The sequence below is a fragment of the Aegilops tauschii genome, chromosome 3 (genome assembly GCF_002575655.3).
Source record: "Aegilops tauschii subsp. strangulata cultivar AL8/78 chromosome 3, Aet v6.0, whole genome shotgun sequence".
Classification (NCBI taxonomy): Eukaryota; Viridiplantae; Streptophyta; class Magnoliopsida; order Poales; family Poaceae; genus Aegilops; species Aegilops tauschii.
The window spans coordinates 569,633,686-569,648,090 of record NC_053037.3 but is presented as its reverse complement, the minus strand read 5'-3'; the positions used below and the strand labels follow the sequence as shown (position 1 = coordinate 569,648,090).

Genomic DNA, 14,405 nt, shown 5'->3' with positions numbered 1-14,405 from the left:
CGACCGTGGCCGGCCATGGCCACCACCACTACAACCTCCTACAGCTGCCGACACGTCTCCTTCACACCACGGGCTCTGTTGCAAAAAAAAAGTTTCTACAACAAGAGCTTTACTGCAATATGACCTCTGTTGCAACATGGGAGGGCAACGCTCAGCCGCTCGATGACGCCAGATCTGACGGCTCGCGACCCGGCCGGTCTTCATAGCACGCCCCTTAGAACTTTGGTCATGACTATTGATGCTTAGGCTTTATGGATCGACAAGGAATTCAGACGTCACGTGAGAGAGCGTTTACACTACAAACCAAAGACATGCAGGCAGTGGGTAAACAGACTTGATCATTACGTTTGGCATCAGCTTCTCCGTCACAGCAAACTTCAGCAAACCCTCGTCTTCAACGCATGAATAAAATAGAGTACGCAGGCTACCAAAGTTGACTGTCGACTTGATCCTGTCAAGCTAGAAATCCAACATATATGTATGCCATGAGCCCACGTCTGGTAGACAACACACCAGCAATTATTTTCAGCCGTGTTGTGAGCTCGCTGCAGAAACGAGAGAAGCAAAGATGAGCGAGGCGGTGCCGGTGAGGCTGCTGGGCTCCTTCGGGAGCCCGTTCACGCACCGCGCGGAGGCGGCGCTCCGGCTGAAGGGGGTGGCCTACGAGTTCATCCAGGAGGACCTCGGCAGCAAGAGCGAGCTGCTGCTCCGGCACAACCCCGTCCACAAGAAGGTGCCCCTGCTCCTCCACGGCGAGGACGACGACGACGTCCGCGCCGTCGCCGAGTCGCTCGTCATAGTCGAGTACGTCGACGAGGCCTTCGAGGGCCCGCCGCTCCTACCGGTCGACCCGCTCGCCCGCGCCGCCGCCCGCTTCTGGGCGCAGTTCGCCGCCGACAGGTGCTCGAGGACGCTGTTCAAGGCGCTGTGGACGCCGGAGGGCGAGGCGCGGAAGGGGTTCCGGGAGGAGGCCAAGGAGAACCTGGTGCTCATGGAGGCGCAACTGGAGGGGAGGCGGTTCTTCGGAGGCGACTCCATAGGGCTGCTCGACATCGCCGCCAGCGGGCTCGCCTGGCTCCCGGTGCTGGAGGAGGTCGCCGGCGTGGAATCTAGCATGATGCGCGAGGAGGAGTACCCTGCCCTCTGCCGGTGGCGCGGGGAGTATGCTTCCGATGAGGCCGTGAAGAAGTGCTTGCCGAGCAGGGACGAGATGGTCGCCTACTACGCGGCTATGAAGGACCGCTTCGTTCTCCTTGCCAAGTCAACGCACAAGAAGTAAGACCAAAATTGTACCGAACATTGTTGCGTCTGTGGTGAGTTGTGATCCAAAACTTTGCAGAAAAATTATTTGGCCGTTGCAATAACTTTGACAAATGATTCCAAAAACAAACAAACTTTGACCAACAATTACTAAAGCATATCTACGTGTGCTCTAAATATTGCACACCTAAATCCTTTGTCATTGATTTTACGTTAAGATTTGTGTAAATATTTTTTTTTGTTTTTTGCTTTTTTCTTTCTGTTCTAATTGAGTCACTAAGATGTAATAATTAAGGCACATCTAGATGCCCACTAGACAAACTCTTACTATAACTATATGCGGATTGTCTGATGCAAAACTGGTAAACATGAAAAAAATTGGTACGTGTCATCAATCCTGTATCCTGTACATTACGTATTGCTGAATAAATTCTTGTTAAAATAAATGGATTTGCTAATTCTCATCTAGAAGAGAAAATAACACGAGTTAATGCACCATTCGTGCTTGAAATCGGCATGGATGATCATTTTGGTGTCTACAGTTGTGGCATACAGAAAAGTGACGCACGGACTTAACTTTCATGTGTAATAAAATGCGTTCGTTGTCCATAGATGTTAGTTGCGCTGCAGTAGCATTGTATTTCTGTTGGCATGCGTGTGATCGTGCCAACGAGACACCAGGTGCACTTGCAGTGGCTTACACAATATGTGTCTTTACGACCGTTGGGTCCCACCTATCATTGAATGGCACAAAGAGAAAATCCAAATGAAGAATGATGACATGTCCTTTGGGGTTCGAATGAGCAACCTGAAGACTACCTGCCCTAGGATTAACAACTCTAGCCCACGCCCTCTGATGTCTACTAGTGGTTAGGTCCCGTCATTATGGCCCACTTCAGCGAAAGCTATATGCGCGTTTCTCCATCTTAAAGAAAAAAAACTGACCTTCATCTCAATATAAAAAAACTTTCTCGTATCACGTGAACATCATATCCATCTCAAAAAGAAAAAGAAAAGCTTAAAAAAATTCTCAAAAGGAAAAAGGGGAAAGAAAATCCCACTATCATCATCCAAAAAATAATATCCAGAAAAATTAAAAACTTCCTCATTACGTTCAACCACACGCGCCATGTGGAATAGAGGGTTGGCAGCTCTTCTCGTCCGCCTTAATGGGACCAATAGCTTTTTTTTTAGAAGAACTAATGGGACCAATAGCTAGTCCATGAGCCAAGCACTCACATAATAGGGCATAAATGGGCTGAACTCAGTATGACCCTTTTTCCCATTTTAGTTTTTCTGGTAAATTTGTAAAATATATATGTAAATTGTAATCACAATGATCAATAAATATTGGTGTGTTGTAAATAATACACAAACAAATATGTTTTTTAACTTGTTAATGTAATTTCAAAAAATATTCAGGTATTAATTTAGAAATATTCATATAATTTATAATATTTATAAATTATAATTTTTTATATAATATTTAAAAGTGGAGCTTATTTAATAAATGCTTGTAGTATTTTAGAAATATTAGTATAGTTTTAAGTTTTTTATATAGTTAAATAAAGGTTCATATTTTAAATTAAATATTCATGTACTATTTAAAAGGTTTATATAGTTAAATAAAGGTTTATATAGTTAAATAAAGTTTCAAAAATAATGATGTACTTGTAGGAAACAAAATGTTTATGCTTTACGAAAAATCATGTGCAACACCTATGAGTAACTTCTTTGTCTAAATAATATAAAAGGAGGCGGGTTTGTTTCGTGCGACGTGGGTTACCTCCAGATCATCGGTTCGAAACCCCGTGCGCACTATTTTTCCTTCCAATATGATTTGCAGTCTTATCCGATAGCTGGGACCCACTCAGTCTACGCAAGCAACTATTCTACTCACTAAATTTTTCCCTGACAAGTGGGACCCACCCAATGCCATGTAGGGCAACGATGCCATGTCGGCACAATTAACGTCTATGGACAACAAATACACCATATTACACACAGAAGGCGAGGCAAGAACGGGAGCAGGGTGCTCGCGAGGAAGAAGATGAGGAGGGTGCTGGAAGAAAGAAGTTAAGAAGACGACACGAGTAAGCAATTTACAAAATAGTCGCCTTTTATGCACCATGTGAGTTTTTAGGACTTATGCAAAACGTGCACCAGTTAAGTCCTCTTTATTTATTATATGCATTGTTTGGTCGGATTTTGAGGGTTTCGGTCTTAGGAGTTGATGCCTCTTTTACCAAAGGAACGATGCCACCAAATTTCAACACCTTTCCAGGTCCGAATTGTTAATATGAAATTTAACACTAGCAAGATGCCCGTGCATTGCACGGAATACCAATACACTGTTATTTTTTTTTCATCTTTTGTGAATGACGCATGCGGGAGTCATCTCATGTGTAGATCCTCTTCGTCACTCACCTCCGCAAGCACATCGACGGCGCCGTCCGTGTCCCAACAACTCAGACTGAGTGGAGTAGGGGGGGGGGGCAAAAAGAGGAGAGATAAGGCACTACAAGAAATCTGTTAATCCATGATGGATTTGCGATGACAAATTCAAAAACTGTCATGGACAATCTAGTACAGCCCCGCAAGCCCGCCTAAGCCCGCCCAACCATACCCCGTATAAAAGGCTAACCCTAACACACACTTCTCCTCGGCCCCCTCCTATCTCCCTCCTCCTCACAGCCCCTCCCGATTCCCCATCGCCGCTACCCACCAGCTCTTCCCATCCCCTCTGCCACAGCTCGCCGTTGGCCCTCCCCATACCCTCCTCTCATCTTCGCCAAGCAACTTCAAGTCATCTTCGCCTACGGACATACGACATCTTCGCCAACAAGCACCCCAAGACTACGCTCAAGAGAAGCTCCCCAAGCTCAAGTCCGCGACTTCCACGAGCTACTACGACCTCGACATCGACCATGCGATTCCTTTCTATGGGACTCAAGAACCCGAGGAGTATCTCGAGTGGGAGCGCCTCATGGACGACTACCTCAAGCTACATCAAGTTCCCCCCGAAGATCAAGTGAAGTTCGCAACAAGGAACTTCCACGACTACGCATCAACATGGTGGCTTCACACACCTTCGGAGAGCTACGACATGAGTTGGCCCAAGACGAAGAGAGCTTTGCCGAGAGAGTTCGTGCCTCCAACCTACACGGAACAACTTCTACGCCAATTGGAGAACACCACCCAAGGATCCAAGTCCATCGACACGTACTTCAAGGAGATGAAGATTGCCTTGCGACGAGCCGGCGTGGACAACCCCATTTCGATGAAGTTCCACTTCATGATGGGATTGCACAACGACATCTCCAAGACTATCTTCCTCGGGAACTACAAGTCCCTCGACGACAACTACATTGGTGCTCTCAAGGCGGAACAAGAACTCATGAAGGCCAAGGCTTCTCCACCCCAAGCACACTTCTCGACGACCAAGCTCCATGACAATGAGCATGAGGATAGTACCACCAAGATGTCCAAGCCCGACGAGCTCCAAGATGACGGTCCCAAGTTCGACTTCACCGCCATCCCTCTTTGTGGCATTGATGATGCCGAGTCTCCCATGACTCTTTTTGAAGACGGTGCGGCGACGACTACGACTACGGAGACTCTCAAGGACGAAGTTTTAGAGGCAAGCGACATGGTGACGAGCAAGGATGATGCTTCCATCGTTGGAGGCGAGAGTGATGATGTGCCATCTTCGGCCTTCATCCACGGCGATGATGACGAGATGGTTGAGCATGGGATTTTCCCTTCGACCACGATGACGTATGATGACTTGAGTGACTTGTGCCACCATATTGAGCGTGAGAGTGACTTCACCACTAGCCCCATATATGATGAGTTGCCCCGATTCCAATGTGAGGAGAGCCACAACCCCCACCACTTGAGTGAGATGAGTGACTCCACCATATGTGAGATTGAGTGCAACTACTTTGAGGGAGTGAGTGAACCACCACATAGAGACAGTGAGATAGTTGATAGGTCTCGTGAGGCCATTTGCATCTCTAACAACTTGACCTCTACCTCTATTGTGTCTTCTCATTTGGTGCTAGGTCCCATCTATGATGACGCGCCGATTCATGATGACTTCGTCCTTCATTTGGACAAGACGATGGCCATGGTGGAATATGATGCACCCCGGCCCCCACATGGTTCCATCAAGATGAAGATGACCACCATTTGGTCTTTCCCACCTCACTTACACCACATGAGTGGAATGACAATGGTAACAAAGGTGACGGTGATGCGCTAGTCCCACTAGTGGACATTCTAGACATTGCTTGCTTGCATGATGTTGATCCACCTATTTCCATGATTCATGCTAGTGCGACTTCCTCATGTGATGATTTCTTGCCCATTTATGATGAGTATGATGATTCTCATGTGGAGTCTATTAGTTGTGATGCCATGTTACATAGGATTTCTTGTCACAATTCCCTTGGTCACATCATGTTTGATAATTCGCTTGACTTGTCATATGCTATGCATGAAATCAACCATATGTCTTATTTGCAATCTCTTCATAGTGACTATGCATATGCCATTAAAATAAACCCAATTTGCACATATGGCATAGATGACAAGCCCATGGTTATTGGCATTTGTTTTTCTTGTGATTATATTGATATGCTCCCTTTGCATCATTTATCTCATATGCCATGCCATGCCCACCTAGCTTCGGATATGCATTGTTTTGGATGTTGTCCATTTTCTCCATATGATGTTACCAATTATGTTCATGAGGAGACCTCCATAGTTTCCTCATACATGTTAGGAGATTTTTATCCATCCCATCCATTGCATGATCCCAATAATTATGTGCACCATATGTTTCCCATGAATGAAAATGCTATTGATGTGCCATATAATTGTATGCTCAATTTGCATCCCCATCGTGTTATACATAACAACTATTCTTTCATGAGGGATGACATGTTCTTATACCATCAAATTTCTTTGAGCGATGCTTATCTTGTGCTAATTCACACGTGCACATACACATCATGATGGATGATGTGTACATTTACCACGCGCACAATTTCTTTGGTTTGTGTCTCTTTTGTGTAGGTACCCATGAATACTTGTCAACCTCGCAATCCCACGAGTTGACAAAACGAGCTCTAGAGAGCAATGAGGACTTGGGATCCCATGGATTATTTTTCCCATTGCTCTCTTAGCGCCAAGACTTCGTGCATTTATTCTACATGGCTCTCACATGGTTATGGCTTATTGTCCATTGTGTCTCATTTGCCCATATTGCCATGTTTACTTTGCATGATATGATCATTCCTATTACTTTTCCATGCACTTATGACCCATGCTTTGCATTACACATGATGATTGATTCTAGTACTTGTATGTGTATTTGCAAGCTTCACTAGTAAAAAAAGGGCCTTTAGTCCCGGTTCTAGAGGGCCTTTAGTCCCGGTTCTGGAACCGGGACTAAAGGATCGTTACTAAAGGTCCCCCCTTTAGTCCCGGTTCTTATACGAACCGGGACTAAAGGCCCTCCACGTGGCTACTGCCTGGAGGTCCACCTTTAGTCCCGGTTGGTAACACCAACCGGTACTAAAGGATTTTTTTTTATTTTTTTGATTTTTTTTGAAATTGTTTTTTGAAATATTTTCCCGTTTTTCAAATTTCTGAATTATTTTAACCTCTAATCTCTAATCACCCCTCAGCACTACTCAATTTAATCTCTAATCACCCCTCATCATTCCAAATCATCTAACTTCCCGAACGGTCACCCATCCTCCCACTCCCCCAGCCTGAGCACGCTTAACTTCCGGATTCTATTCTCCCTTGTTTCCAAGTCTGCACTTGTTGTTTTCCTGACAATAGTAAGATGTCAATCCTATTAACCCTCAGGAGTTTAGCTTGAGCATGAAGTCACACATTTCATTGTTTGAGTTTGAAACTATTGTTCTAAAAAACAATAATTATTTAGTAACACTAATATTTCTTGAATAAGTAGTTTCGCCATTGTTTGACCAGATTTGACCAAAATTCAAAAAAACCGAAATAATTATTTAGTAACACTAATATTCTTGAATAATTATTTAGTAACACTAATACTTCTTGAATAAGTAGGTTGCCATAGTTTGACCAGATTTAACGAAAATTAAAAAAACTGAAATTTGAGCATAACTTTTTTTCCTTTTTGAATTTGAGGATTCTAAAAATTTGCAAACAGGCGTAGGCGGTCAAAATTGGATGCGGATTTTCATGCTGAACATTTTGATATATTATACGTTTTTTCTGACATCGTATGCAAAAGTTATAGCCGTTTTACATTTTCCCTACACTTTTTGCAAAACATGTCCAAATTGAAGTTTTTAAATTTTCCTAACTAGTAGATGTGGTAACATAACTACATCTCGAAGGATTTTAACTTTTGAGGTTTTTATCATTTTCTTTTGCTTTTTACAAAACTGAAAAGGCGAGACACGGGGTGGGGGGGGTGGGAGGATTTGAAAATTGCACCATTAGTACCGGTTCGTGGCACGAACCGGTACTAAAGGTCTCAACCCCATTAGTACCGGTTGGTGGCATGAACCGGTACTAAATGTTAGACCTTTAGTACCGGTTCGTGCCACGAACCGGTACTAATGGGCATCGCACCCTTTAGTACCGGTTCGTGGCACCAACCGGGACTAAAGGTCCCATTTGAACCGGGAGTAATGCGTGTACGGTGCCCTCGCCGCTTGAACCGGGACTAATGCTCACATTAGTCCCTGTTCGTAATGCAACCGGTATTAATGCTCTTTTCTGGCTGAACCAAAGCCCTTTTTCTACTAGTGCTTGGTGGAGATATTGCTTGTTATTGCCATGTTCCATTTGTGACCCATTCTTATGATGATACTATATTCTTGCTTTGTGTTCGTGCTTGCGATATGTCATGTGCATTGTCTATGCCTATTATTTGTTCACATGGCATGATTGCCATGCTTTCCTCTAGTGTGTTGCATCTTCGCTCCACTAGTTTGCACAACATGATTGATATTCTTGCTTCTGTTGCATCATCCATGATTCATACTTGCTCATTTCATGCGGTTGATGACAACCATCTACATGCTTTGCACATGATTGTTATTGCTTCTTGTCATATCTCTCCATGTGTTGCCTCTCTCATGCTAGATGATTTGACATGTATTGAGTGCAACAATGCTTTTAGTCTTACTCATGATATTGTCTTGCACTTGACCCATGTGTTTAGACACTTCATTTATGTTGGTGTTGTGAATGATTCTTATGCCTAGCATCGACCATTTGTCGAGCGCTTTATGCATGCTTGCTATGACCTTGAGGTAGATGCGTGTTCAATTGTCAAACATATTTGCATCTCTACGTCCCATTTGCATACTTATTTCCATGATGACCTTCATTATGCTCAATTTATGTGCTTACATGCCATGTCACAATCCTATGTCAAACCATATCCTATGCTTGATGACAACACTTGTTTGGTGCATCACCTCTGGAATGCTTGGTTTTGCACCAACGCTAACCACATTTGTTTTTCCAAGTGTTTGTTGTCTTTGCTCCTTTTGAAGGAATCACTAGATGGTGCAACATTGGAGAGTGCCCATTTCGAGCTTCAAGATGACGAGAACTTGGTGATCGTCCACTTCTACACGGCGACGCCATCTCTTTCCCATGGTGATTTGGTTTTCGATCCAAGGTCGGATCTTTCCCAAGGGGGAGGGGATGATGCGGAGCATCCTACGGTCATCTCCTTGTACACCTTCATAGCACCTCAAGCCCCAAGTGGACCTACCGGACTTAAGGTGAACCCGCTCCTCTTTGAGATTTACATGAATATCCATGGGACGTGGTTGCTACCTCACCATGGAACGTTGTGCATCATTAGGTACAAGGGCAACCACCACCAAGCAGCTAGGAAGCTTCCCGGAGGCCAAGGAGAAGGACCCCAAGACCCAAGAGCTGACCGGAGGTGTCAAGATGAAGAAAACGAAGCGTGCAGAAATTGCACTACCGGACAGTCCGGTCCTCACAGCGGACAGTCCGGTCGCACCGAAATTGCAGTACCGGACAGTCCGGTCCCAACAGCGGACAGTTCGGTGGCACCCAAAATTGCATCTGTCCTCACCGGACTGTCCGGTCCTTACCACCGGACTATCCGGTCCGCCCAGTTTTGCTACGAATCGGGCTAAAAAGCCCATGTAAACACCGAGGCCCATACCCCTTCGCCCCTAGACTATATATTCCGTGCTCCTCTCAGTTTTTAGGGTTAGCTAAGATTAGAACTAGACATTAGAGCTTAGCTCATGTATCTCCCCTTGTGGGTTCCCTCTTGAGGGAGAAGACTCCATTGGAGTTCAAGGCCTCCATTGGGGAAGATCCCTAGGGATTCAAGACCCCTTCTAGGGAAAGATCTATCTAGATCATCAAGACCTCATCTCCTTCATAGGATTTGGGATGAACTTTACCATGTATCTTGTTTCCCTTTGATTGTTCTTGTACCTTGTGAATCTCATGTGTTTGTGAGTCTAGTGGATGTGTGATTGGACTTGTTCTTGAGTGTTCCTCTTGTGATTTACCCTCTTGTTCTTCGTGCTCTTCGCGTTCTTGTGGATTCCCCTCCAATTCGTGAAAGATCTCCACTTAGGGTCTCCACCCTACAACACATTGTGTACTCATTGTCCATGACCTTGTAATTGCAAGTTGGAGCATCACCTGAAGCTAGTCTTGCAAATAAAGGGGACCTTTGAAGCACATTGATGTCATTGAGTGTTCCCGGCAAACCAAAATATGCATGCCAAATCCATAAGTCTTGCGATGCCACGGCCTCAAGCACAATGGTAGGATCATGGCTTTTACCGCGATACATTCCATGCCATGCCTTTGGGAAATTTTTCCATTTCCAATGCACGCAATCTAGACTACCAAGCATGCCCGGCCATCCCCTTTTTTCATTTGTCTCCATCAACCTCTTTGTATCTTCCTCATTGGGAGCCCGAAGATACCAATCACCATACAACCGGATGACCATCTTGGCAAACCTACGCACGACTCGGTGGTAGTATCTTGGCCAATGCGAAGATACTCGTCACAGTAGTCCGCGGGTATGCCATACGCGAGCACCCGCATCGCAGCCGATATATTCTGGTATGCACTAAATCCCATGGCACTGGCAGCATTTCTACGACGCGTGAAATAATGCGAGTTGGCCTCGCAATCTTTGACGATTCTCTCAAACAAAGTACAGCGCATGCGGTACCTTCTAGGGAAGAGGCGAGGTGGGTATGTCGGTACCTCTGCAAAGTAGTCTTGCATGAGTTGCTCGTGGCCGAGTGCGCGGTTCCTCTCGATGCAAAGGCGCCCTTTCTGCGACCCCTTCCTCTGATCCAGCAGCTTGTTGCGATCCTCAACATCTTTCACGGCGAGAATGGCGACCATCATCTCCGTGTCATCGTCTTCTAGCAGCTCCTCGATGTCCGAATCGTCCGAAGACGACCAATTGGAAAAATCTGACATCTCCATCTATTGTCAACAAATTAAACAAGCAATTAGACAACAATTAAACAACGGAAAAGAAACAAAAAAAGGAAAAAAGACTTATCGAGTGGCTCGGCGGAGGCGAGCTCGGGCGGAGCCGGAGTCGAGGGGGGCGTGGAGGCGAGGAGGCGGACGGTGACGCGGCGGGGCAGCGGGAGGCGGGGGGCGCTGGGGCGGACGGCGACGCGGCGGGGCTACGGGAAGCGGGGGGCGGACGGCGACGCGGGCTCGGGCGGGGCGTGGAGGCGGGGAGGCGGACGGCGGGCTCGCTCGGGCGGGGCGGGAGGCGGGGAGGCGGACGGCGGGGAGGCCGGGGGCCGGAGGCGGACGGCAGGGCGGCGGGCCGGTGGCCAAATCGGGGCGGCGGGGCGGAGGCGAGCTCGGGCAAATCGGGCGGCGGGGCAGCGGCCAAAACGGGGCGCGGTGGGGCGGTGGTGACGCGGCGTGGCGGCGGCGGTGGCGGCCGTATCGGCGATGCCGGCGCCTGCGGGGCGAGGTCAGGTGGAGGAGGAGGGAGGAAGGTGGGGGAAATTTCCCTCCCGCACGGACGTTGACCGAGTGAGGGTTCGGCCTGAGAAATTGGCACAAACCCTCACTGCTGTAGGTTGGCCTCGAACTTGAGGGTTCGGCCTGGAAAAAAATTTGAGGGTTTAAAGATTTGAGGGTTCTGATCTGCGCCCTTTTTTCAGCTCAACCCTCAAACTGGCGGTTATTTTGAGGGTTTGACCAGTTTGAGGGCTCTGTTAGACATGCTCTTACCAGTCAAGAAACCCTAGCTAATTTTGCTAAAAAAGCTGCCGATGCGAGGAGTCAGTAAAAAAACACTGTTGCGAGCCCAGAGAGGAGCCGTCGGTTTCATCGAGTACCGATGCAGGCGCATAGAAGAGACGTGTGCGGTCTGCCTCCATCCAGCCGAGGCGTGGGTGGAGATTAGGCCAGGTTCGCGAGGGATTTCGGCGAGGGAGGGGATCGACTCGAGGCCTGTTTTACCCGAGACAGGCCCATCTGAGACACACATGCAATGGGGCAAAAAAGAGCAGGTAACTAAACGTGTCCTAGGTTAGCTACATTGAATGTGTGTGCTTGGGTGTGGAATGTGGTTTTACCATGGATGGGTGGGCACTGCATTTGCATCTCCACCTTGATTAGCCCGAAAAATGAACTCTTTTGCCATGTGAGATGTGCTTTCCCATTTCCTCTTCCACACCCCTTCGCATACTAAAACACTGAGCCAACGTGAAACTCCTCAGTGGCAGAGCCAGGCTGGCGATAGGCACCGGACCACCATGGGCCGCCTTCAGCTACAATAGTAATCACTACAATCAATGGTGGATAGGACATCACGTCTCAGGCCCAACCCTAGGGCCTGGATCTTGTCTCTGCCCCTGGAACTTCCCTACATCCGGAAAGTTTCACAGACGTCTTTTATCTCGGCACATAATGCCGGCGGACATGTTTTCCCCCCAATGCAACTACAAAGAGTGTATACATGCTACCATGTGTACTTGGAACTATTTTGAAAAAAATTGCAATTTGTAAACCCACTTTTTGAATTTTTTCACACATCGCAAGCATTTTAGCTCAAGTGCCAAAGTCTGCGGTCCAATCTCGCTAGGGATATTGCTAGCTAGTGTAAATTCTTCGATTGATGTCCTACAACTTGGTAATGAAAAAAATATACAACACGTTGGTGTAAATTCTTCGATTGATGCCCTACATCCTGGTAATGGAAAAGAATAGAGATCACATTGCGTTTTCTTGAAACGCATGGATATGAAATGCATGAATTCCAACAGAAAAGGTGCAATCTTTGGATGATCTCCTTACACTTCATATAGCCATATAGGCTTCAAGTTTTCTCAACCTCCTGGTTGAGTGCCACATGTATGAGTTAAAATGGAAGTTCTCTGGCGGCGGCATAAAATCTCATGATGTGCTCTGCTCATATCAATTATAGGCTTATATGTGGGTGCCTGCGCCACTAGCCTACATGATTTACATACTGCCGAGCGTCAACTAAAGTAACGTTGTGCCCGAATGGAAGCACACACCGGCGGAGCTACGACAAGGCTGAAAGGGCCATGGCCCGCCCTGGGCTGGAGCAAAAAGGAGTTTTACATGGAGTTTATCCAACAATAATGCATTTATTTTTAATTTGATAGTACTGTTTGCACTATCCAGCCCGCCCAAGATTTTTTGGGCAGCTTCGCCACTGGAAGCACACCCCACGACGCACGACCTGCTTGACCCAGCTCGTGTCGTGGCGGAGCCATGTGTGTGGTATGCACATTTAGCAACACCAAATTTGTTGAATAAAAAAAACACTAAAGTAACGTTAGAATTCTACATCTTCCACTTCAGAATTTGTCGATTGTCCAATGTGTTGGGCTACTTCATCTTGGAACTGTTCATCTTCGGGTATGTCATCTAGGAACTGCCCATCATCTGCTTTGAGACGTATGAAGTCGTGGGAAGATACCGATGTCTCAAAGCTGAAGCATTCCATAATGTCATGCTGGCAATTGGGGCACGTCGTGGCCTTGTGGAACCACGGCATGATGCACCGGCTATGGAAGGCATGCGAGCATGGCAGCCTGCTGATGGTCTCCTGGTCGTCAAGCCCAACAATCGTGGGGCACGTCGTGGTCTTCCAGCCCAACAATCCGTCTTCGATCTCCAAGTCCGGCAAACAGATGGCACACACCTCGCGGGGCTCACCGCGGCGCTTTCGCTTCCGGCCACGTGCGGTGACTCCGGCAGCCTCAGTCGCCGGCGGCCTCCTTGTGCACCAAACACACGTGTAACTGGGGCATCTCGATGTCTATGTCGCAGCTCAAATCGACTAAGATCTCGTCCATCTCACGTACGTACCTAACGATCCCCATGGCAATGTTGAGGGCAGGCGTACGGAGTGAATCCATCCAGCTGAAGTACTCGCTGGTCGCCAGCGCCTCAGTGAGCATCTGGTGGATGAGTCCGCTGCTGGACCGCATGAACTTGAAGATGCTCGGATCGAAGAACTTGACCCGGAGGAGCTCCCTGACGACTTGATCGGCGACCCCTGCGTCAGGATCAGGTCGCCGTGGATGCGCAAGAAGCACGAGCGGTCGCGTGGTTTGTGCCGGAAGTGGATGGTCCCTTCCCCTTGGAAACGGCTGCGGGTCTCCGTCGCTGCCGCCGTGTCGGTAGAGTCCTCTATGGTCGGCTGATCAAAGAAAGAACAAGCGGACCGGCGGACGGGAAACAATCGAGGGCCGACCTGCGTGCGCGGCTACGTTTATATATGAACGCACGGGCATTGTCGGACTAGGAATCGAATTCGACATCAGGCAGGGAACGCTTCACCGTGTATCACTTCGGATTTTTTTTAAAGTAATATATTATTTTTCACAAATAGTAAAAATACATGGTAAAAACACAATGGACACTGGGAAGGTGTTTGGTTCATGACCGAAAATGCAAGCATAAATGCAGTCAAATAGCATAGTAATATGTAAACGCGTATCGACCAAACACGAACTCTTGATTACCCTAATGAAATGTTTACCTAGATCCACAATCTCAAGGTAACATGTGGGCATGCGAGCACCGGGCCGATGAACTAGACCTCGAAG

General features: G+C 47.1%; 1 protein-coding gene across 1 annotated transcript; it reads left to right on the top strand.

The window, feature by feature from the left end:
* Positions 1 to 518: 518 nt before the first annotated feature.
* LOC109785557 (glutathione transferase GST 23) lies at positions 519 to 2,582 on the top strand. The gene has a single exon (XM_020344141.4). The coding sequence runs from the start codon at positions 569 to 571 to the stop codon at positions 1,277 to 1,279; it is 711 nt and encodes a 236-aa protein (XP_020199730.1). The 5' UTR covers positions 519 to 568; the 3' UTR covers positions 1,280 to 2,582.
* The last annotated feature ends 11,823 nt before the right edge of the window (positions 2,583 to 14,405 follow it).

Bases quoted from the DNA above. Each gene is read 5' to 3' on its own strand.
- LOC109785557 (XM_020344141.4), top strand. From the start codon at position 569: ATGAGCGAGGCGGTGCCGGTGAGGCTGCTGGGCTCCTTCGGGAGCCCG.